The sequence below is a fragment of the Peromyscus maniculatus genome, chromosome 2 (genome assembly GCF_049852395.1).
Source record: "Peromyscus maniculatus bairdii isolate BWxNUB_F1_BW_parent chromosome 2, HU_Pman_BW_mat_3.1, whole genome shotgun sequence".
NCBI lineage: Eukaryota > Metazoa > Chordata > Mammalia > Rodentia > Cricetidae > Peromyscus > Peromyscus maniculatus.
In genome coordinates this window covers 129,457,403-129,479,347 of record NC_134853.1, presented here as the reverse complement: position 1 = coordinate 129,479,347, position 21,945 = coordinate 129,457,403, and the positions used below count along the sequence as shown (strand labels likewise).

Below are 21,945 nucleotides of genomic sequence, written 5' to 3'. Positions count from 1 at the left end.
AAAACTTAATCATTGTTCATCTTTTATGGGACTAGAAATAAATCCATGGACATTTTAGTTAAAAAAACAAAAATACCAAAACCAAAATCCTTGAGTATTCTTGTGAAAAAAATACAGTAAAACTTACCAGGTGATAGTATTTTCTCTTTGAATGTGTCTTTGTACAGTTGCCAGAACAATTCCAAGTAGACGGTGTTGAAACTGGACACCGTTGCTGCCTGTGTCCCAGTAGTGGCGTCCTGGAGACTGGAATTTATCTGCTCTTAGATCTTCCTGCTCTGTCTGTCTGCATTGCTCATAGTGATGTTTTCCTGTTGCTGGCTTGTTAACCTATTGCATGTCAGTTAATCTGATCTGTTCTAATATCCTATGATCTACCCAGTTTCCTCCCATTTCTGAATTCTTAGAATTTTGATGAAACATGAATCATTCTCTCTACTCTTAAGGATCACTGTTTGGTGGTTACTTCACTGAGTTGCTCAATTGATGGTTTTTATGCTACTGCTTTCATTTTTGGACACACAGATAAGAATATACAGCTTAATTGCAATGCTTAATACCTCTTTTATTTGATGAGGTCTTCCAACTTGATAGCATTTTTTTAACTTGGCATAGCTAAAGATGAAGGAAATGGCAGAGGATTCATATGGAATCACTTCCTTTTTATTAAGCCCAGGAGGCCCCTAGTTTTGCCAGTGTCTTTCCTCTTGCATGGCTTAGCCTGGTCTCTTTCTGAGTATTTAATTTGATGCTTTTCAATGTTCCTCTTTTCCCTTTCTCCTGTTCTCTTCCTCCCTCTTCCTGCAAGAGCTTTCGAATGAGCGTAGCTTTTGTTACTAGCCTTAGAGGAGAGAAGTATTCAACATAAATATTCCAAGTCTTTTGGATCATTCTTTGATGTTGAATGAGGGTGTTTTGTTTTTGTTTTTGTCTTTGTTTTAAAGGTATTTTATTAAAAATTGGGTAGTTTCTATTCCTGGGTATATATTACCTGCAACTCAAAAATAAAATTTTGATGTCTTTGGTTTCTGTAGCTCCATCCATCCTATTTACTTTTAGAGACAGTGTTGATATATGTCAGTTAATAAGATTACAGGTACATAGGCTCTTAATGTATTTGTGATCATACTGGTTGATCACTTATATGCTATTGGCACATTTTTATGTTCAAGTAGGTCCTGTGCTTTTGAGACACATGAAGAATGTACAGTGGTTTACTGTTGGACACTTTTATACAGGTGATGGCTGTATTAAAGATAAATCACAGCAATACTGAGATGTATACTCCTAAGCTTTAGGCATCTGAATTTTTCAAATGAGATTTTTATCTCAGCTAAAAAGAGCCTGAAGATCTAAAAATAAGACTAAAACAGTCATACAATGGAATTATATTTTTTTAGTCCCTGCATTAAACCAGAAAATGCCTAAAGGCTATCTGACGTTGTATTCCTCCATCTTAAGGAATACATGGTCTCCTTAAAAAAAATAAATAAATAAATAAGGCAAATAAACCTATAGGTCTAGTCCTTAACTAGCAATCTGTACCAATATTCCTGGAGTTATTATTTTTAAATATTGTATCTTTTTTTTAATCCAATCAAATAGTTTGCTTAGCTAAATGGTCTCTCCTGTTGAATAAAACCATCTATCTCCTGAATACCTTCACTAGCTGGAAGAGAGACGTACTGGGAATGTTAATGAGGACAAGCTGCATTATTATCCAATATTGTCAAGGTCTTGATGTCCATATTTTGCAATCCATTCACATTGATTGTGTCTGTATTTGCTTTAGCTCAAGCCTGGGAGAACATGATGAGTACCTCGAGCCAGAGCCCTAACCCTAACAACCCTGCTGAGTACTGTTCTACTATCCCTCCCTTGCAGCAAGCTCAGGCCTCGGGAGCTCTGAGCTCTCCACCTCCCACTGTGATGGTACCTGTGGGAGTTTTAAAGCACCCTGGAACAGAAGGTAGGGGATCATGTGCTCTTCTCTCCTTTTCTTCACCAAGCTCCTCTGAAAGGTGCTGATGTGGCTTTATAGCACCACTCTTTAAATCTCCACAGCTAAGTCTCTTTGGGTGGTTATTAAAATAGAAGACCGAGATGAGAAATATGTCAAGAGTATATGTGAGCAAGTTAAAAAAATACCGTATTGCCTGATATTTTGGAGGGACCTCTGAAAGCATGTCCATTTCCCTGCCACCTTGAGAATGACTAATTACACACCCTATACCTGACAAGAGTTGTAGACTTTGAAACCATCCTAGAAAGTCCTAGATTCAGGCTACTTAAATGTTCTTGGTAAGAGTTTGCCAGGTGGTGAAAATGAGCCTTCTTCCTGCTGACCAAACCATTCTGGTACTGCTTTCAGGAATAGACATTGCCATATTCTCTTTTTGTGAGTAATTTATCCATTATAAAATATGAAAATATTATCTCATATATAGATCTTTAAATCCAGGACTTTAATTCTGACTATATCATATGATTATATCATATAGTCTCAACTTTTGGGAGTTGTTACTTCCTTATGATTATGATAGTGTCAGATGAAAGGTACACTATAAATTTGAAAGAATATGAATAATAAAAATAACAATTACATATTTCTTTAAAATGACCTTGTCAAGATCAATCTATCTTCTAATTTGATGTCTGTTCACATAGTGTATTCCCTTTCCCTTGTTAAGTGTTCCTTCCCTTTTGAAGATCAGGCCTCTATTGAGATTATCGCTCTTCCCGCGTCTCCTCTTTCAGATCATCCCTCAGTGGAAAAGCCTTTTATTTTTGTGAGTTCAGGCTTTCTTAAAACCCTTATTCTCTTTGCTTCATTTGTCATTTTGTTGTTCTTTCCCAGTCAGTCTCTTTGTTTTAACCGTTCAGGCTGATTTTCAAACCTGGGCTTAAGGACATTGTTTCATCAAATGCTATTTCCCAGCTTTTCCCTGTCCTTCCACTAAGTGCAGACCAGCACCAGATCAGTCTTTTTCCTCTTCGGTTACAGTGAGCCAAAGATCTGGTCAGTTTGAGCCTCAATTCTTACATGTCTGTGCCAATTCTTCCTTTATTAATCGTGGTTCTTAGTATTCTTCAGAGCATCTTTGCCCGTTAGAAGTACCATATCATTTTGCAAGTATTTAATTTCTGTGGATCTCATATTTTTAGGAGCTAGGGATTTATTTTGCTAGATTTTTTTTTCCTGCTATAAATCCATTTTCTGGTTATTTAAAACGCTTTCCATGGTTTCTGTCAGCAATGCAGAACAGACTATGTAACATAATCATAGAAGTGTCTAAGAATTACTGTATTTTAAAGCAGAACATTTTAAACTTTTGCCAGTAGAAGTAAAGAATATTTAAAGAGGAATTTTTGTTAATCATAACTGTTGTCATTCAGGCACAGTTCTCCCGTCTGTAATGGAAGATGATGATAAGTAGGGCCCTCCTTGAACCTCTGACGTTGGTGACCTCTTCTTCGTTGCCATTAGAAACACACTCAGTGTCACATTGATGCCTGTTTTATTTTCCTGGCCCCTCAAGTGCCTCAGCCCCGAGAGCAGAGGAGAGTTTGGTTTGCTGATGGGATCTTGCCCAACGGAGAAGTTGCTGATGCAGCCAAATTAACCATGAATGGAACTTCCTCTGCAGGAACTCTGGCTGTGTCACACGACCCAGTCAAGCCTGTAACCACCAGCCCTCTGCCAGCAGAGGTAAGAAACCAGGAGGGCACTGAAAGTCACACTGCTCTGCTCAGCGTGGTGCTGTCTGTCTCCTATCTGAAGTTGAATGACTTCTTGGGAAACCCTGTGTTCATTTGTGTCTGTGTGCAAGTAAAATAAACATGGCAAAATTAGCTGCTCTTGTTTGCTTTATATTTAGAAGTTTTTTTCAGGGGCAAGATTTTCAGATGTGCTCAGGCTGCTGCTGTAGGGAGAGGCCAAACTTAAAAGTTGTCAAGATCCCTAGATACGTTGGTTTTCAGATCATGTTCCTGGGTTCTGTAGTGGCCCCTCTGGAGTATTTGGAGGAAGGGTGGAGCAGGTGAAATAGCTAAGGAACTACCCAGTTTGTCTTCAAGCGTCTCTCCTTTTTTAACCTGTTGTTTCCACTTAAGATTTTCTAAATGATTAAAGTTTAAATAAACTGATAAGTCATTTGCCTCCTCAATAGCTTACCTGGAGATACTAACTATTATTACTGTGTCTTCACTTTCATATCTGTAGAAGCCAGTTACAGTTTTGGAACTAATGGGATTTTTTTTCCCTTAAGACCTAATATTCAGAAGCATAGAAACACCAGCTCCTTTTTATTTATTTTTTTTTTTTTTTTTTTTTTTTTTTTTTTTTTTTTTTTTTTTTTGGTTTTTCGAGACAGGGTTTCTCTGTGTAGCTTTGCGCCTTTCCTGGGACTCACTTGGTAGTCCAGGCTGGCCTCGAACTCACAGAGATCCGCCTGCCTCTGCCTCCCGAGTGCTGGGATTAAAGGCGTGCGCCACCACCGCCCGGCCCTTTTTATTTATTTATTTGTTGTTGTTGAGGTATAGAAGATTGGCTCTAGGACCTTGTAAATGACAGACAAAAAAGTTCTACCACTGAGTGATCTACCCAGTTCTTTTGAAATCCTTATTCTGGAATGGAGCTTGCTAAGTTGCCCAGGCCGGACTTGATCTCACTCTCAGCCCAGGCAGACCTTGAACTTTCCATCTTCCTGCCTCAGCTTCCTGAATATTTGGGATTACATTCCTGTGCCAGCAGCCCTGGCTTTTTCATATTTAATTAGAGGATAAGAGTCTGAATGCATTTTTTATGAAACCTTTTAGAGTAGTTTCCCATTCATAGCAAACTGGACAGAATACTAAACTGGGCATAGTAATACATGCCTTTAATTCCAGCACTCGGGAGTCAGAGTTCGAAATGAGCTGTCTACATAGTGAGTTCCAGGATAGCCAGAGCTACATAGTAAGACTGTTTCAAAACAAACAAACAACAAAACAGGAAAATACAGAGATTTCTCACATTCCCCCTGTCCTCATATGCTATCCATCATTATGAGTGTCTCTCCCATAATGAAACAGTTGGTACATTTGGTGAGCCTGCATCATGATCACCCAGAGACCACAGTTAACATTAGGGTTGGATAAAGTTTGTACTTACAAAGTTTCCAGAAAATTGTTACTGATTTATATTTATATTCAGAAGAACTTGTTCAGATATTTATTTCTATATTATCTGTAGACTTCGTAATAATTGTAATTGCATGTTGTTAAGATTGACTGAGCTGGGTCTGGGGCTGTAGCACAGTTGGTAAAATGCTTGCCTCTCATGCATAAAGCCCTGGGTTCAATTCCCACCACTACATAAACTGAGCATTGTATTGAATACTTGTGTTCCCAGCACTTGGTTTGAAGAGGTAGAAGGATCAGGAGTTAAAGTCATCCTTAGCTATTAGTGAGTTTGAGGACAGCCTGGGCTAGCGATCCTATCTCAGAAATACAAGAGGCAGCTGAGTATGGTGGTACACTCCTTTAATACCAGCACTTGGGAGGCAGAGGCAGGTAGACCTTTATGAGTTTGAGGCCAGCCTTGTCTACATAGCGAGTTCCAGGACAGCCAGGGCTACATAGACCAATGTCTCAAAAAAAGAGTAAATTTCAAATTTTTTGCCCAAATTCTTACTTACATTTTAATTATATTTAACTAAAGACTTATACACACTAATGTTCACAATGATGATTGCTTCTTCTAGGCTGATATTTCTCTATTCTCTGGGAGCATAACTCAGGTTGGAAGTCCTGTTGGAAGTGCAATGAACCTTATTCCTGAAGATGGCCTTCCCCCCATCCTCATCTCCACTGGTGTGAAAGGAGGTAAGGAGACTTCTGTGCAGAAACAGAAGAGTTATGTATGCCCATGTTGCTTCTGTTTAAGGAAAGGATGACTGAGTGATGGTCATCCTTCTGTCTAACAACAAATGCAACCCTCAGTGCCATGAAAGCAGTTGCAGCTGTGACTGTTTGCTCTTGTGTAGCTGTTTATGTTTTTGATATAAGGTCATTTTCAGTCTCTGGAAGGGGATTTCAAAGGTCATCATACTCAAGAGTTGCTTGTGGTTCTAGAGTACAACCTGGTACACTCAGGATGTTAATTTAGCTTTGTTTTTGAAGTGTGATGATACCTTCAGGAAGATACACGAGGACTTAAGTAGCAGTTTGCTGTTAAAAGTATCTTTAACTGGGTGTGGTAGCACAGACTTGTAATATGTTTTAATTAGATAAATATACAAAAGCAGTTTTCATTCTTGGTAGAAGACGGTATAGCCAACTGAAGTTAACAGATACAAGCTTTATCAAAACAGAACCTAGTATCTGACTTTCTTTATTAATAAAACAAACCACTATAATTTCTTTCTTTCTTTTTTTTTTAATTTCCCCGTAAAACTTTTTTTTTTTTTTTTAAAAAAAAAGATTTATTTATTTACTTATTATGTATACAATGTTCTGCCTGCACACATCCCTGCAGGCCAGAAGAGGGCTCCAGATCTCATTACAGATGGTAGTGAGCCACCATGTGGTTGCTGGGAATTGAATTCAGAACCTTTGGAAGAGCAGCCAGTGCTCTTAACCTCTGAGCCATCTCTCCAGCCCATAATTTCTTATTAAACTAAAATTTATTAAAATAACCCAAATTTGTGCTTAACACAGCAACCATCTTAACAAAAACGTGTTGTAGGGAATCTTGGTAAGGGAGCAAAGGTGTAACACAGCTGAAGAATGCTGTGCTGAGCCGGGACAGTGGCATTCCGTACATCACATCAGCATCCGGTCAGCATTCCCTTTCCAGGCCAAGGACTGCTAACAATAGTTTCTTTGCTCTTTTTTCTGATTTTTGCAACCTCATACTTCCTATCTTTAATATTTGTTTGTTTGTTGTTTTTTTGAGACAGGGTTTCTCTGTGTTGCCCTGGCTGTCCTGGAACTTGTTCTGGAGATCAGGCTGGCCTTGAACTCACAGAGATTCACCTGCCTCTGCCTCCCGAGTGCTGGGATTAAAGGTGTGTGCCACCACCTCTCAGCTGTCTTTTATCTTTTGCACTGTTGCCTGCATGTGTTTATATGTACCATGTGCCTGCCTGGTGCTCACAGAAGCCAAGAGGGTCTGCTGGAAGTGGAGTTACTTCAGTTGTGAGCTGCCGTGTGGATGCTGGGAGCCGAACCCAGGTCTTCTGCAAGAGTTACAGGTGCACTTGAACTCTGAGCTGTCTCTCTGGCCTTAGTCATTTATCTTAACATACACAGATCCTTATAACCATCTTTCATTTCCTCTTGTAACTTCACTTCTAATATATTACATGTTATTTACAGGTTATTTTTTATACGTCTGTGCTTTTCCTTTGTTATGGAGTAATGGGAGGAAAATGAACTTTATAGTGGGCAAAACATTCATCCCCTTTGAACTATTTTTAACTAAATTCTGGTCTACTTTTTGTTTGTTATGTTTGTTTTTTGAGACAGTGTTTCTCTGTGTAGCCCTGGCTGTCCTGGAACTCATGCTATAGACCAGGCTGGCCTTGAACCCAGAGATCTGCCTGCCTCTGCCTCCCAAATGCTGAGATTAAAGGCCACCACTGCCTGGCTACTCTGGTCTATTTTTTCAAAGTGAGGTAACTAGGCCTGTTTAAGAGTCATTGTGGCCATTAAGTCAGTTTACATACCTTTTGTCTATAGCAAGAGCCTGACAGCAATCAAGTTGGCATTAATTATTACTTCCTCTTTCCTCTGTTTGAAAGACTTCAGCCTTTCAACTGTGTCAGTATTATTCTAGGATGCCTGCAAAGTAACACCTTGGTGTTTTCTCTATTCTGTTATTCTTTTAGACGTTTCTCTATAAACACTTTTCTCACTTACTGGAGATAAACTAAGTCTGATTGTTTCACTTAGACCATGAAGTCATTAGTCTTGACTCATGCTTGTAAACGCTGCTCCTCAATGGGGCTCGTCCTGTGGAAGTTTTGTGTGTGTGCTGTGCCATCAAGTGCAGCTGATCCAGCTAGCTCAGCACTGTTTGGTTGTCACGATCCTTTGCTTCTTTACCAGGACTCCCTAGAACATGGTTTTGTTAATAAGAAGGTTGCTCTGTAAGTGAAATTTTGCCTCATTTATTTTGTTTGTTTATTTTGAGACAGGGTCTCACTATGTAGCTCTGGGTAACCTGTAACTCACTACACAGACTAGGGTGGCCTTGAACTCAAAAAGATCCACCTGTCTCTCCCTCCTGATCTGCTGGGATTAAGAATGTGTGCCACCACACCCGGCTAGGTTATTTTTATATCTTAAAGAAAGATTGTAATAGTTTAATTTATTATTAAAAGAAATTGTATTGCTGGGCTCTGTTTTGATATTACAAATATCTCTTTGTAATATCATTACATTGATATTACAAATATTCTCTCCACTAGAATTTTGCAATTTTTTATTTTACTGGAATAACTTAATAACAAATTTAAATCACTTACTATTTTTCTTTCAAATACATATTTTCATTGCTAGGAAGGTAAGTATTTTCTACTATATCCCCCCAAAAAAACAGTTTATATTTCTTTTGATCAGTGAAAATAGGGTTCACTTTTTCATTGTGGCTGTCCTTTAGTGATATACTTTATGAGAACAGCACTGAAAATTCATTCTTAATTCCTTTCCTTTGTCTTCAGGTTAGGTTCTCAGTGATTTTTGTTCATAGTTTTGACTTTACACTGAGATGAACACCATCCAGTACAAAGTGGTCAAGAACACAGTATGTGCTTGCAGGATTAGAGGAGGAACAGAGTCAGTCAGCCACTGACTTGTCTGTGCTACGGTCTGATGTGTGGCTTACTAATTAATGGTTTTCATGCTGCGTGTACTGAGTGCTCATAGATTTAGAGGAATTATTTCAAGAAACCAATTACCTATGATAGTTTTAGTTTTTGGTGCATTAAAAAAAAGTAATGCTTTGTAAGGGTCAAAAATATAAAATAGTATAAAACAGAATATAGAGTAAAATAATCAGGCTCCCTCTGTACCAATTCCTTGACATTCTTTCCATAGGAACTAATACTTTATAATTATCTCTTAAAGTGTTTTGGATTATTTTAAATGTTGATCTTAAAATATTTGTTTTTTTGTGAAATTTTCATTATAATAGTTGAGCATTTTTGTTAGATAAAGAGGTGGGGCAGACTGGAAACAAACCATTTTGGGGGGAAGGTTTATGCGTAGGACAGCCATATTTTCATTCCAGCCAGAGTGAAAGGAAGCAGTGAGACCATGGGTACCAACCATGACCTGTGTCACCTGTTATAAATCAAATGCTTGTCTCTCTCCTGTGACTAATTAGCCCATTCTCCACTAGATTTCTTTCTCAATTTGTCCCCCTAACCAATCCACTACAATGTTTTCTCTCTTACAGACTATGCTGTGGAAGAGAAACCATCACAGATTTCAGTCATGCAGCAGCTGGAGGATGGTGGCCCTGACCCACTTGTCTTTGTTTTAAATGCAAATTTATTGTCAATGGTTAAAATTGTAAATTGTAAGTTAGAATTTTTTTAACTAAAAATAATTTAAACACATAACTTTTAAAGCTTTCGTCTTCTTTACACAAAAGTACCAGTTTTAAGTTGACCTTAGAAACTGGAAACACCTTTGTACTGCTTCCTTAGACGTTCTCCATTGATGAAATGGAGGTTTCTGGCTTAGCTGATAATTATACCTTTATATGTTTGGCCCATTGTTAATGTCATCCACTTTTCCTTCCAGAATCACATTTAAGTATAATGTTGCTTGAAATTTCAGTTTACCACATCAGTTTATAAATTACAATTAGAGATTAGCTAACTCTCCATCTGAGGGCAGAAGCCATCCTGCACTTTTATCTAGTACAGTATCTTGCCCACAGAAGTTACCCATTAAATGATTATGAGATGAAGAGAGAACGAGACACAGAGAGAAACAGACAGACAGACAGACAGACAGAGATTAGCTAGCTTACAATTCCTGAAACACCTTAAAACAGTGGATTAATTGGAGGGCTGGGGAGCTATCTTACTTAAAGTGAAATGTGAAAGCATGAGAGCTTGAGTTTGATCCCAGCATATATGCGCGCACGCGTGTGCGCACACACACACACACACACACACACACACACACGCACACACACACACGCACACACACACACACACACACACACACACAGGAAGAGGAGAAGGAGCCAGGTGCAGCATCCTGTGTCTGCAATCCCCAGCACTGGAGAAGCAGATTACGGGAACCTCTAGGGCTTTCTGTCAGTCCAGTCCAGCTGAATTGGCAAGCTTTGTGTTTACTGAGGGAACCTATCTCAGAAATAAGGTGGAAAACATTTGAAGACACCCAGCATCCCTCTGTGGCACATGAACATGTGTGCACACACATGAATAGGACTTAGTACTTCCTAATTAGGTACACAAAGTAGTAATTTTCATACAAAAAGAAAGAGATTTCTTACTAGTTTTGATACACATAGTGGTATGTATTAATCATTTTATTTGAATTCATTTGGGAATCCTATTATTAGGGTGCAAATGATAATGCGTCAAGGATGGGATTTTTTTTGCTGCATATGGCTTGTGGCTTTTTTGGACCCTTTCTAACCTAAAGTGAAGAAATAAAAGTAGTCTAGATAAGTCACACTTTGTATTGTGTAAAACCAGATAAAGTCTTCTTCTGATTATCTAGTATTTTCTCTCAGAAAGGACTATAATTAAACTAGCTAGTACATTAAAATGTGTTTTCTTTTGGCCACAACCTGAAGTCAAAGCTAAAATACTGGATTTTATTCTTTTTGTTCCTAGTCCTATATAAATAATGAAAAGTGATTGTGTGTGGGTATGGTGTGCATGTAGGTGAACACACCCATGCCTGTACCTATGGATGGCAGAGGTCAATGTAAGGCATTTCTCTGTATTGCTGTTCACCGTAGTTTTTGAGAGAAGGCCGCTCACTAAGCCTGGAGCTCACTAAGGGGCTAGACCGCTCACCAGTGAGCCTCTGGGGTCCTTCTGTACTGAGGTTACAGGCAAGTGCTGTCGTGGCCAGCTTTTATGTGCGTGCTGGGGATCTGAACTCAGGTCCTCCTGCTGTGCAGCAAGCTCTTTACTCGATGATCCTTCCCCAGCCCCTGGGAAAACAGTTTTTTAAAAATAGTGACATGGAGGACTCTATCTTTGCTGTCTATTTAAGTCTTAAATGTATTTTCTTTTTCTGTTATTTCTTTTAACTTCCTTCCAATTATTTTTCTAAGTGTTGAGAAAATAACAAAAAATAAACAAGGCATTGACATGTTTTATTTTCTACAATGATTCTTTGGCTCATGTAGTGACCATTTAAAGTTGAATTATATGGGTTTTTGTGATCTTTCATTTTTTGCTGTATTATAACAAATTTCTGATCATCTTTTTGAGATCAATGACTGAGAAGAATGTCTATATTTTTATTCCACCTATAGATGTGAACAGGAAGTGCTGGTGTTTCACAACCAAGGGAATGCATGCTGTGGGTCAGTCTGAGATAGTAATTTTGCTACAGTGTCTTCCAGATGAAAAGTGTTTGCCGAAGGACATCTTTAATCACTTTGTACAACTTTATCGGGATGCGTTGGCAGGTAAGAATGCTATAGAATTTTGCACCATTTTTTGGGCTGGGCGGTGGTGGCGCACGCCTTTAATCCCAGCACTTGGGAGGCAGAGGCAGGTGGATATCTGAGTTCGAGGACAGCCTGGGCTATAGAGTAAGTTCCAGGAAAGGGGCCAAAGCTACACAAAGAAACCTTGTCTCGAAAAACCGAACAAAAAATAAATAAATAAAAATTTTTGAACTTAGATGTATAACAGTTGTATTAGATTTGGGAACCTGGCATTGAACTTTGATATTTTCTAACAGTGCTGGGAACTGACCCCAGGTCCTTAGCTGTGCTAGGCAAACACTACCACTGAACTACATCCCAGCCCTCGGACTTTGATATTAGTGGCAAGCTAGCACTTGTCATAGTTTGAGAAAATTATGGATTTTATTACTTAACTGTGGTTCTCTTTATTTCACAAAGGATAGACTTAGAATTATAAAAAGTCTGTTGACATTGGGTGAAGAATGTTGTTATGATGAAGAATGTTGTTATGATACTGTGGGTCATAACATTGGTATCTAGTAGAAGGAAGCATAATAATAACTCAATCATTATAACCTCCAGTTATCAGTATTTATACAGTCACAGTATAAACACTTGAATATTTATATTTTTAAAATCAATTAGCTTATGTGGTTTGGAAAAAGTTGTATTATTAACTATGCAGTGTACAAGTAGAGGCACACTTCTAAAAACTAGACAAGGCTAAGGATGTTAATTAAAGGAAATACTAAAATTGAGAGAGAAATAATTTTATTTGACCCAGAGTGATGGTTTATGCCTGTAGTTCTAGCATTTGGAAGGCTGATGCAGGAGGATTGTGAGTTCAAGACCAATCTGAACTAATTTTTATTTATAATAACTGAAAGTCAGTAAATAATATCTACAGTTGATAGAGAACCAATACTATAAATGTACAGACCAAAACAAATAGTAAGAGGTTTTTGTTGTTTTGAGACAAGGTCTCATTATGTAGCCATACTGACCTGGAACTTACTATGTATACCATGTAGACTTTGATCTCACAGAAATCCTTCTGCCTCTGCTTCCTGAGTACTGGGATGAGATTTTTTTTTAAAGGGTTTATTTTTGTTTTTATTCTGTGTATGCATGTATGTTGGTGAAAATGGGAGCAGGCACCTGTGGAGGCCAAGTGAGGTCATCGGATCCCTTGGAGCTGGAGTTACAGGCGGTTGTGAGCTGCCTGATGTGGGTCCTCTGGAAGAACAGCAGGTGTGCTTTATCACTGAGCCATCTCCAGCTCTAAAAGAGTCTTTTTTTTTTCCCCAAAGAGGATTCTTATATTTTTGGTTGTGAGCCTAGCCTTTAATGGCTGAGCCATCTCTCCAGCCCCAAAAAAGGATCCTTAAGGCAAATGTGGTTGCACACTTCCCGTTAATCCCAGCCCTCAGTAGGCTAAGGCAGGAGGATGGTGAGTTCCAGACTAGCCTAGGATACATAGTGAGACTCCCATCTCAAATAAAAAAATAGAAAAGAGAGATTGTCCTGAGGAACAGGAGTTGGAGAGGGAAGTGAGAGTGGCCAATATAAAACTATTTTCATGTATTATCTGATAGAATTTCATAAAGATATGAAGCCATGAAGTATTCATGCTTTCTTTTTCAATTTCTTATTATATATATTATAATATAATATAATATAATATAATATAATATAATATAATATAATATAATATAATATAATATAATATAATATAATATAATATAATATAATATAATATAATATAATATAATATAATATAATATAATATAATATAATATAATATAATATAATATAATATAATATAATATAATATAATATAATATATAATGTGTGAGTGTGGGTGTGCATGTGCCGAGGCCTGCTTATGGAGGTCAAAGGACACCGTTGTGGATCCGATTCTCTCCTTTCACTTTTGTATATGGGTCCTGAGGACCAAACTTGGGCCATCAGGCTTGAGCGGCAGGCACTCTACCCCCGGACTATCCCCTGCCATACGGTCTCAACTTTGCAATTCCCTTTGTGAGATTTGGAGCCAAAGATGTTATCTAAAATGTAAAATACGCCTTTGGATGTGAAAAATTTTTTTAAACACTGCCTAAATTTTACACAAAAATTAGAAACAATGAAAATACCCAGGCATAGGTAAAAACTTTAACTGTTATATTTATTATGTGTATGCTTCTTTTTAAGAACTTCTAGTAATAGCTAAAATTTATATAATAGGGAGCTTAATTATGATGGCTCAGTGATTGTGAGTACTTTTTGCTTTTACAGAGGGTCCAGGTTCAGTTCTTAGCACCTATATAGTGGCTCGCAGTCATGCCAACTCCAGTTCCAGGGGATCTGATGCCCTCTTCTGACCTCCTTGGGTTCCTGTGCACGTATGGCACATGTGAAGCATTTATCTGATTATTCTTTATCAATAAAAACTCAGGAATCAGATACTGGGGTAAGAACCTGAATGATCAGAGGCGCAGCAGAGAAGTAACCAGTGACCTCCCTCCCTCTTTCTTGTCCTCCATCCAAAAAGGATGAAACTTTCCCCAAGCCTCACCCTACTACCTCCTGTGTCTCTCTGTCCTTGGTCCTCCAAAACCTCTATGGTTAATTTTGGTCAGCTAGTAGCTAGCTCTGCCCTCTTATTCAAAGCAAATTTTATTGGCAGTCTCAGGTGCATCAGAATGCGATCAAAATATCACACAACAACATGTGCATATACTCAGGCTTATACATATACATATACATATAAAATAAATATTTAGATGGTTGGATGTGGTAGCTCACATCTTTAAAACCTGCACTTGGGAGACAGGTAGGTGGATCTCTGTAAGTTTGAGGCCAACCTCGTCTATATAGTGAGTTCCAGGACAGCCAGAGCTATGTATGAGAGCCTGTCTCAAAACAACAAGGAATCAGTCTCCATGAATCTGCTATACTTAAGCAAATGTGGTATGTTCATAGGCAGCAATATCGCTCAATATAAAAATGAACATACTGCTAATATCTTCAAGAACATAGATGACTCTCCCACATCCATGTGGAGCCACAGAAGCCAGGCTCCTAAAATACATATTGGTTGTTGTTGATGTTTGTTGTTTTTAAAATTAGTTTCTAGAGCAAGCAAAATTAATGTGTGGTGATAGAAATCAGATCAGTGCTTGCCTGAAGTGAGGTAAGGGTCCAGTTATTAGGGTTTATGTTTTACTTCTGACTGGAATGAATAGCAGTTACATGAGCATATACATTTATTAAAACTTATGAAACTTAGCCAGTATGGCGGCATGCCTGTACTCAATGTTTGGTGGATGGAAAGCAGTTTGCAGCTATGTGAGACCCTATATCAAAAATAAAACAAAGTCATGGAACTAGATATTTAAAATGCGTGAGTTTATAGAGCCAGGCATTAGTGGCACATGCCTTTAATCCTAGCACTTAGGAGGCAGAGGCAGGCAGATCTCTGAGTTTGAGGCCAGCCTGGTCTACAGAGCCCAGGGCAGCCAGGGCTACAGAAAGAGACCCTGTCTCGAAAAACAACAACAACAACAACAAAATTGTGAGTTTTATCATATATGAATTGTGCTTCAGATATTATTTTAACAGGCTATTGTAGAAATTGAGTAATAAATTAAGAAATTGCAATGCTTAAGCTTAATAATAACAGTGGGAAAAAGAGATGAAAGAAAGTAGTGAATCAATTAAGTAGGATAGTGTGAGGTGTTGTAGGTGAACAAGAGAAGGTTAGCTTCAGGTTTCTGGCTCGGCACCAGAGTGAGTTGGTCTCAAGTATTCAAATATCCAGTAGAAACATTGACAGAAGAGCAAGAGATGAGTAATTGGTTCAGTCTGCTGAATTAGAACTAATGACTAACAAATTCTGAACTATTCAGATGGAATATGTAAATAGTAGATGAATATGTGATGTGACTCTTAAGAGATAAATCTAGTTTAAATTTAGGAGACATAGCTTTCACATATAGTTGAAATTAGAATTTTGAATAGGATAGGCCAGTGTGAAGTGACGAGGCTGTAGACAGATCTAGGGATATAACAGCATTGAGTCATTGGAATATGTTTTGTATAAATGGTTTTGCATTATAAAATTTTGTCTAAATACTTTAAGTATCTAATATTAATAGAGTGTGGTACAATAGTTTAATACATGTATGTAATATGTAATGATTAAATCAAGGCAGTAAGCACTTCCATCTCCTCCAATATTACTTCTGTGTTGGGAACTTTTCTAGTTAAATACATTGTAGATTCTTAATAAATTCTCTCTTGTGCTGCAGAAACACAGAACGGGCCCCTCTGTGCTGGTCTCTTACTGACTTCTTTCTCCTAGCTCTACTTGCTGTCCTTTGCAGTCTCTAGTGAGCACTCTCCCTCTCCATTCTTCTTATTTTATGCTCACAGGAAGCCCTAATAAAAATTAGAAAATTAGAAAAGAAATTGTCATTGAACAAACTTAAAAAGTAACCTTCTCAGGCTAGAGAGATAGCTAGTCCATTGAGTGATTTCTGTGCAAGTATGAAGACCTGAAATTAATCCCCAGCACCCATGTCAAAGCCAAGTATGGTAACATGTGCTCATAATCCCAGTACTAGGGAGGCAAACACAGGTGGGTTTCTGGGGGGATTACTAGCCAGCACCTTAGACCAATTAGCAATCCCTAGATCCAGTGAAAGAGGTTATCTCAAAAATACAAGGTGGATTGCTCCTGAGGAATGACATCCAAGATTGACCTCTAGCCTCCACACAAATGTGCACACATGCGAAAATTCAAACATACACAAAATGAAACTTCTGTAAATATGGATTTTTCATAGGGAAAGATTGGGAATTCTTGTTGGCTGTGTCAAGCTCAGTTGTGGATAATTATAATTACTTAAGATAGGCTTGATACTGTAAGTATTGCAACTCTGGGGGAAAGGTATCCTGACTGCTTGGGAAGTCAGGCTGTACCTGGAGCTGCAATGAGACAGTTCTGGCAGCTGGAGCTGCAGTGGATAACTCAGCTCGGGGGGGGGGGGGGGGGGGGGGGGGGCGGCGGCGGAAGGAAGGTATCCTGACTGCTTGGGAAGTCAGGCTATGCCTGGAGCTGCAGTGGGGGATGGTTTCCCCCACAGGATATAGCAATCCTGCTCCTCTCCTGGAGAGCAGCTACAGCTGAGCTTTACTCCCCCCCCCCCCACAAAGGGGCTTCCCAGCAGAGCTCTGCTGCTTCACTCTGCTAAAGGGGAAACCCCTGCAGAAATGTAGCAGTCTCCTCCGGCTCCATCGAAAATTTGTTCCTTTTTCTGCTCCACTTTGCTCAGTCCCCTAAGGGATGTCTCTGCAAGGTTTTTTTCTACTCAGTCCCCCAAGGGATGTCTTAGTAAGGTTCTTCTTCTCTGTGCCAGCTAATGAAGATCTTCACTCAAGACTCTTTTGAGAAAGAGATTTATTTGGGAAGGAGTCCAGGAGAGTGGCTGCCTCTACCAGAGTGGGAAAGAACAGCCCACAACTGAACAGGCAGGGTGGTTTATATAGGGTTTCTTAGGGGTGGAGTTTGTCCAGGTAGAAGATTTTTCTGGTCAGGGATTAGCTAGTTTTTCCTACTCAAGGATTGGTTAGTTTCGTTGGTCAGGGGCAGAGATGGCTCTGATTTCAGTTTTTTTGGCTCTAATTCTAAGGCCAGGGCATATTTCTTTCATTGGCTCCGATTCTAGGGACAAAGTGTGTTTCTTTGGTACTGGCTTCAGAGTCAGGGCATGTTTCTTTGGTTCTGGGTTCAGGGATAAAAGTGTTTCTTTCACTGGCTCGGGTCTCAGATCCAGGCTGTGTTTCTTTCACTGGTTCTGGGTTTCAGGGTCAGGGTAGGTTTCTTTAGCTGGCCCCTTTTTCCTCCAGATACCTTCATAGAAAATAATTAATGAACTTTTTGTTTTAGGGAATGTTGTGGGCAACTTGGGACATTCTTTCTTCAGTCAAAGTTTCCTGGGCAGTAAAGAACATGGTGGATTCTTATATGTGTCATCTACCTACCAATCACTGCAAGACCTAGTACTTCCAACCCCACCATACCTGTTTGGGATTCTCATCCAGAAATGGGAAACCCCTTGGGCCAAAGTATTTCCCATTCGGCTAATGTTAAGACTTGGAGCTGAATATCGACGTAAGTACAAATGTCTTCTTGTAAGCCATACAACTAAGACTTGAAATATTTTCATCCCCCTCTGGTGATACAATTCAGTAAAAATAACTTTTTGAAAATAGATATGCTAAATATGACCAATTATTTGCTGTAATGGAAAGAACTGAAAATATCAAATGAGGAAGTTGGTGGTATTATTTCTTTGTGAGTTTATTCTTTTATGGTTCACTGATAAAAACATCTTTAAAACAATTGAACAAGTAGATATTTTTTGTAGTATATCTGTGTTGTTACTGCTTGGTTAGAAACATTTATAAAATTTTATTTTACTTGACTCTGACTGATAATAAAAACTAGTGGTTTGGCAGTGACTGTCACTTGGTAAACTGACTGACAGGTCTTCTTTGCCCATGGTTGTAAGCAGTTCAGCTATGTGTGTGTGCGCGCATGCGTGCGCATTTTTAGGACATGAAAGACTAGATGCAAACTTTACTTTAAATTTTATATTTCACCTACTTAAAAGTGCCCTAGTCTAGGAATCAGAACCCTTGAATAAGGTTCTCAGCTCCACCATTGACTAGCTCTAGCCCTATTGTTTAGGAAAATAACTCAGATTTTCTGATTGTTAGCTTCTCAAATTGTCTGAGTTTTGTTTTGTTTTATAAACTGATGATCTTAATGCTTGCCTCATGTTATACTATATCCTTAAAGGAATAAAGTAATAAATGAAACGTTATTTTATAAACCAGAAAATAATGTTTCCAACCAGTCACCTTTTTTACTAGTTTACTTATGTTACTGTGATAAATACCATGACCAAAAGCAACTTGTGGAGGAGTTATTTCAGCTTATAGGTTACAGTTCATCACTGAAGAAATACAGGACAGGAGCTCAAAGAAAGAACCTGGAGGCAGGAACTGAAGCAGAGACCAGGGAGGAATGCTCCTTACTGGCTTGCTCCCAGGCTTATCTTCAGCTACCTTTATTATATAGCCCAGGCTCACCTACCTAGGAATGTCTTTGCCTTCAGTGTCCTGGGCCCTCCCACATCAATTAGCAATCAAGAAAATACCACGACACATATGTCCACAGGCCAATCTCATGGAGACAGTTCTTCAGTTGAGGTTTCCTCTTCCTAAGCATGTCACGTTGACAACTAAGATTAACTATCACACCTATATATTTTTATTTATGTGTTATTCATTGATTAAGAATTTAATCAAGGGGGCCTGGAGAGATGGCTCAGCAGTTAAGAGTGCTTCTTGTTTTACAGAAGACCAGGTTCATTTCCCAGCACCCACACGATGGCTTACAACTACCCAAAAATCTAATTCCAAGGGGTCTGATGCCTTCATCTGATCTAAGGGGCTACCAGGCACACATATGATACATTGACTCACATGTAGGCAAAGCACTCATGCACATTAAAATAAATAATCAAATTAAAAGAAAAATAATTTAATCAAGGGTTGAACATGGTGATTTACACCTTTAATCTCAGCACTGAGATGGCAGAGGCAGGCGGATCTCTGTTAGTTCAAGGCCAGCCTGGTCAACAGAGTTCATTCTAGGCCAGCCAGAGCTACATAGTGAAACCCTGTCTCAAAAAACCAGGAACAAAATAACAACATTTAATCAAGTCCTATAAAGTATTTTGAATCCTAGAAATTCAAAAATAGCTAAGATAGGAATTATGGAATCTTGGGAATCTATTTAAGGAAAAAACAGAAATTATGACTACAGTGGTATGTTGTGTTGCAAACCCATGCTTATCGTTGAATTCTTTGGGAGCTCCAAGATAAACTTTACCTTGATCAAGAATGAAGGAGTTGGATAAGAAACACTTCTTAGGTGAAGATACCCTTGGATGGAACTCCAAAGACAAATGATCAGCAGAAAGCAACAAGATTGCCTCCAGAGAAAGCAACAAGTTTCTTTGTCTTGTATTGTCATTTCAAACAGAAAAACTCGATTAATGAGTCATCTAGGCGTGTTCCCTGGTGTTTGGCCTTGCCAGGGAGGGTCTTGGTGTAGAAGAGTGAGCTCATAGACTTCTTGAGCACAGGGGACTGGGGAGACACTTGTTTTTCTGGATCATACCAATCCAGTTGTTTCATAGGACATGTCAGGTCCCTTTAGAAACTGCATCAAAAGACTTCTGTTCGTCGGAAGACTAAGTCTGGCTCAGAAGTTGTAACCATACTAAGTTCTTTTGAGGCCAACATTTGAAATTTCATAATGAGCTATTACAATTATATTTAAATTATTTTAACAATGATATCTGTTTCCCTAGAAATTTGAGATGCCAAATTTAATCTGATAATTTCTCATTTCTGTAGTTTACCCCTGCCCACTGTTCAGTGTCAGATTTCGGAAGCCATTGTTCGGAGAGACTGGGCATACCATCATGAATCTTCTAGCAGTAAGTTGGGGATTTGCCTCTTATATTTCTTGTGCTTGTGCAGGTGATGGGAAAGATTTCATTATTTTGTTGACAGCTGTGCCCTAGCTGCTTTAGGTAAGTGAAGCTCTGTGCTGGAGAAGAGAACATATATATGCTTTTAAAAACAGTGGAGCTCTTGTGCGAAATAGTACAGGATTCCAGCCCTGATTATATACTTTCTAGGCAGTGACCTTACAGGATTCTCGTAAGAACCAGAACACTGTATAAATAAAGACCTAGCATTTTGTCTTGTTTTCATTGTAAGAATGACATCTGCCATCTCTGTGTGGTTCACTATTAGCCAAAAATTGGTCCAAGGTTATGCTCAGATACATGCCAGTAAGGCTTCTTCTGCTCATGGATCTCTGTGTGGACTAGGGTTTACATTTTATTTTTCTGTTTGTTGGCTTCTGTCATGTCTCTGCTCTGTGTATACAGGCTGATTATTTTGAACAGAATGTTGGTGGATTAAAGTTTCTACTACATATTTCACAGACTAAGATGAATCTTGGTTTGAGTGTTTATAACGTTTCCTATTCCACCTCCCAGAACTCCTTGTTAAACTCTAACTAGTCTGCATGAGTAACTTACCCCAACAAGCTGGCAACCTGAGTCGAACATAGCTATTGGCCCTCCCTTTGTGTGTGTGCGCACATGTGTGAATGTGAACATTCACATGCCACAGCATGTGTCAGAAGACAACCACGGATGCCTGCCTTTGCCTTTCACCTTTTGTGAGGCAGGGTCTCTTGAGAATTCACCGTTGCACACAGACTTGCTGGCCCTTGAGTTTCCAGGGTTTCTCTAGCCTTTGCCTCATGTCTCCATGTACAGGTATTGGGATTTCAAATGCTTGGGCTGTGAGTCTAACTTTACATGGGTTCTTGAAATTCAAACCCAAGCCTTCATGCTTTTAGAAGCAGTTTTACCCACTGAGCCATGGGCCCAGCCCCAATGTCCCTTTTTATTAGCCACTAAGATTATTGCTCTTTTCCCCCCGATATTTGCATTGAACTCAGGGCTAGGCAAACATGACCGCTGACTTAGATCTACAACCCTAGCCCTATTCAGTTTTTATTTTGAGACAGTTTCGTTTAATTGTTCATGCCGGCTTCAAACTTGTGATCCTCTGGCCTTAGCCTCCAGAGTAGCTGAGATTACAGGCATGAACCACTTTTTGTTTTAAACTGTGTGTGTATGTTTGTATGTGTGTATGTGTGTGTAGAGGCCAGAGGACAACCTTGAGTTCATTCTTCAAGGACACCATCCACCTCATTTTCAGACACTGCCCTAGTCCATTAATTAGGCTAGGCTGTCTGGCAAGTGAGGCCCAGCGATCCTCATTGTCCTACCTCCCTAATATTGGGGTTACAAGCGGGCTTCATCACACCTGGCTTTTTAAGTGGGTTTGGGAGCTGAACTCAGGTCTTCACACTCTCCCAGCTGAGCCACCCGCTAGCCCTCTGGTAGCTACTGTCTGACAGTGCTCCAGAACAGTGAGCTGTTTCAGTTCTCAAGCTGATTGCTTTTCGTGGTGCCTCTCCCTGGCTGAACACCCTAACAGGTATTTGGGACACAGCTAGTCAGGCAATCACTACCTCAGCTCTTGTTCTTACTTGAGTTCAGTTTTCATGAAAGTCACTTCTGAGTGTGGTAGATGTCTTTGGTCTAATT

The 21,945-nt window shown here is 39.1% G+C and overlaps 1 protein-coding gene across 9 annotated transcripts in view; it reads left to right on the top strand.

Annotated features, from left to right (window-relative positions):
- The window catches only part of Zfyve9 (zinc finger FYVE-type containing 9), a 144,073-nt gene that overhangs the window by 84,822 nt on the left and 37,306 nt on the right, over positions 1–21,945 (top strand). For 5 of the 9 annotated variants that reach the window (XM_076564707.1, XM_076564711.1, XM_076564712.1 and 2 more), the window contains 7 exons: positions 1,793–1,969; positions 3,540–3,709; positions 5,745–5,865; positions 9,443–9,565; positions 11,516–11,671; positions 17,625–17,849; positions 20,168–20,250. In XM_076564707.1, coding sequence (XP_076420822.1) covers positions 1,793–1,969; positions 3,540–3,709; positions 5,745–5,865; positions 9,443–9,565; positions 11,516–11,671; positions 17,625–17,849; positions 20,168–20,250 — 1,055 coding nt within the window. The remainder of the gene's footprint in view (positions 1–1,792; positions 1,970–3,539; positions 3,710–5,744; positions 5,866–9,442; positions 9,566–11,515; positions 11,672–17,624; positions 17,850–20,167; positions 20,251–21,945) is intronic. The other 4 variants (XM_076564713.1, XM_076564715.1, XM_076564714.1 and 1 more) reach the window with 1 other exon arrangement.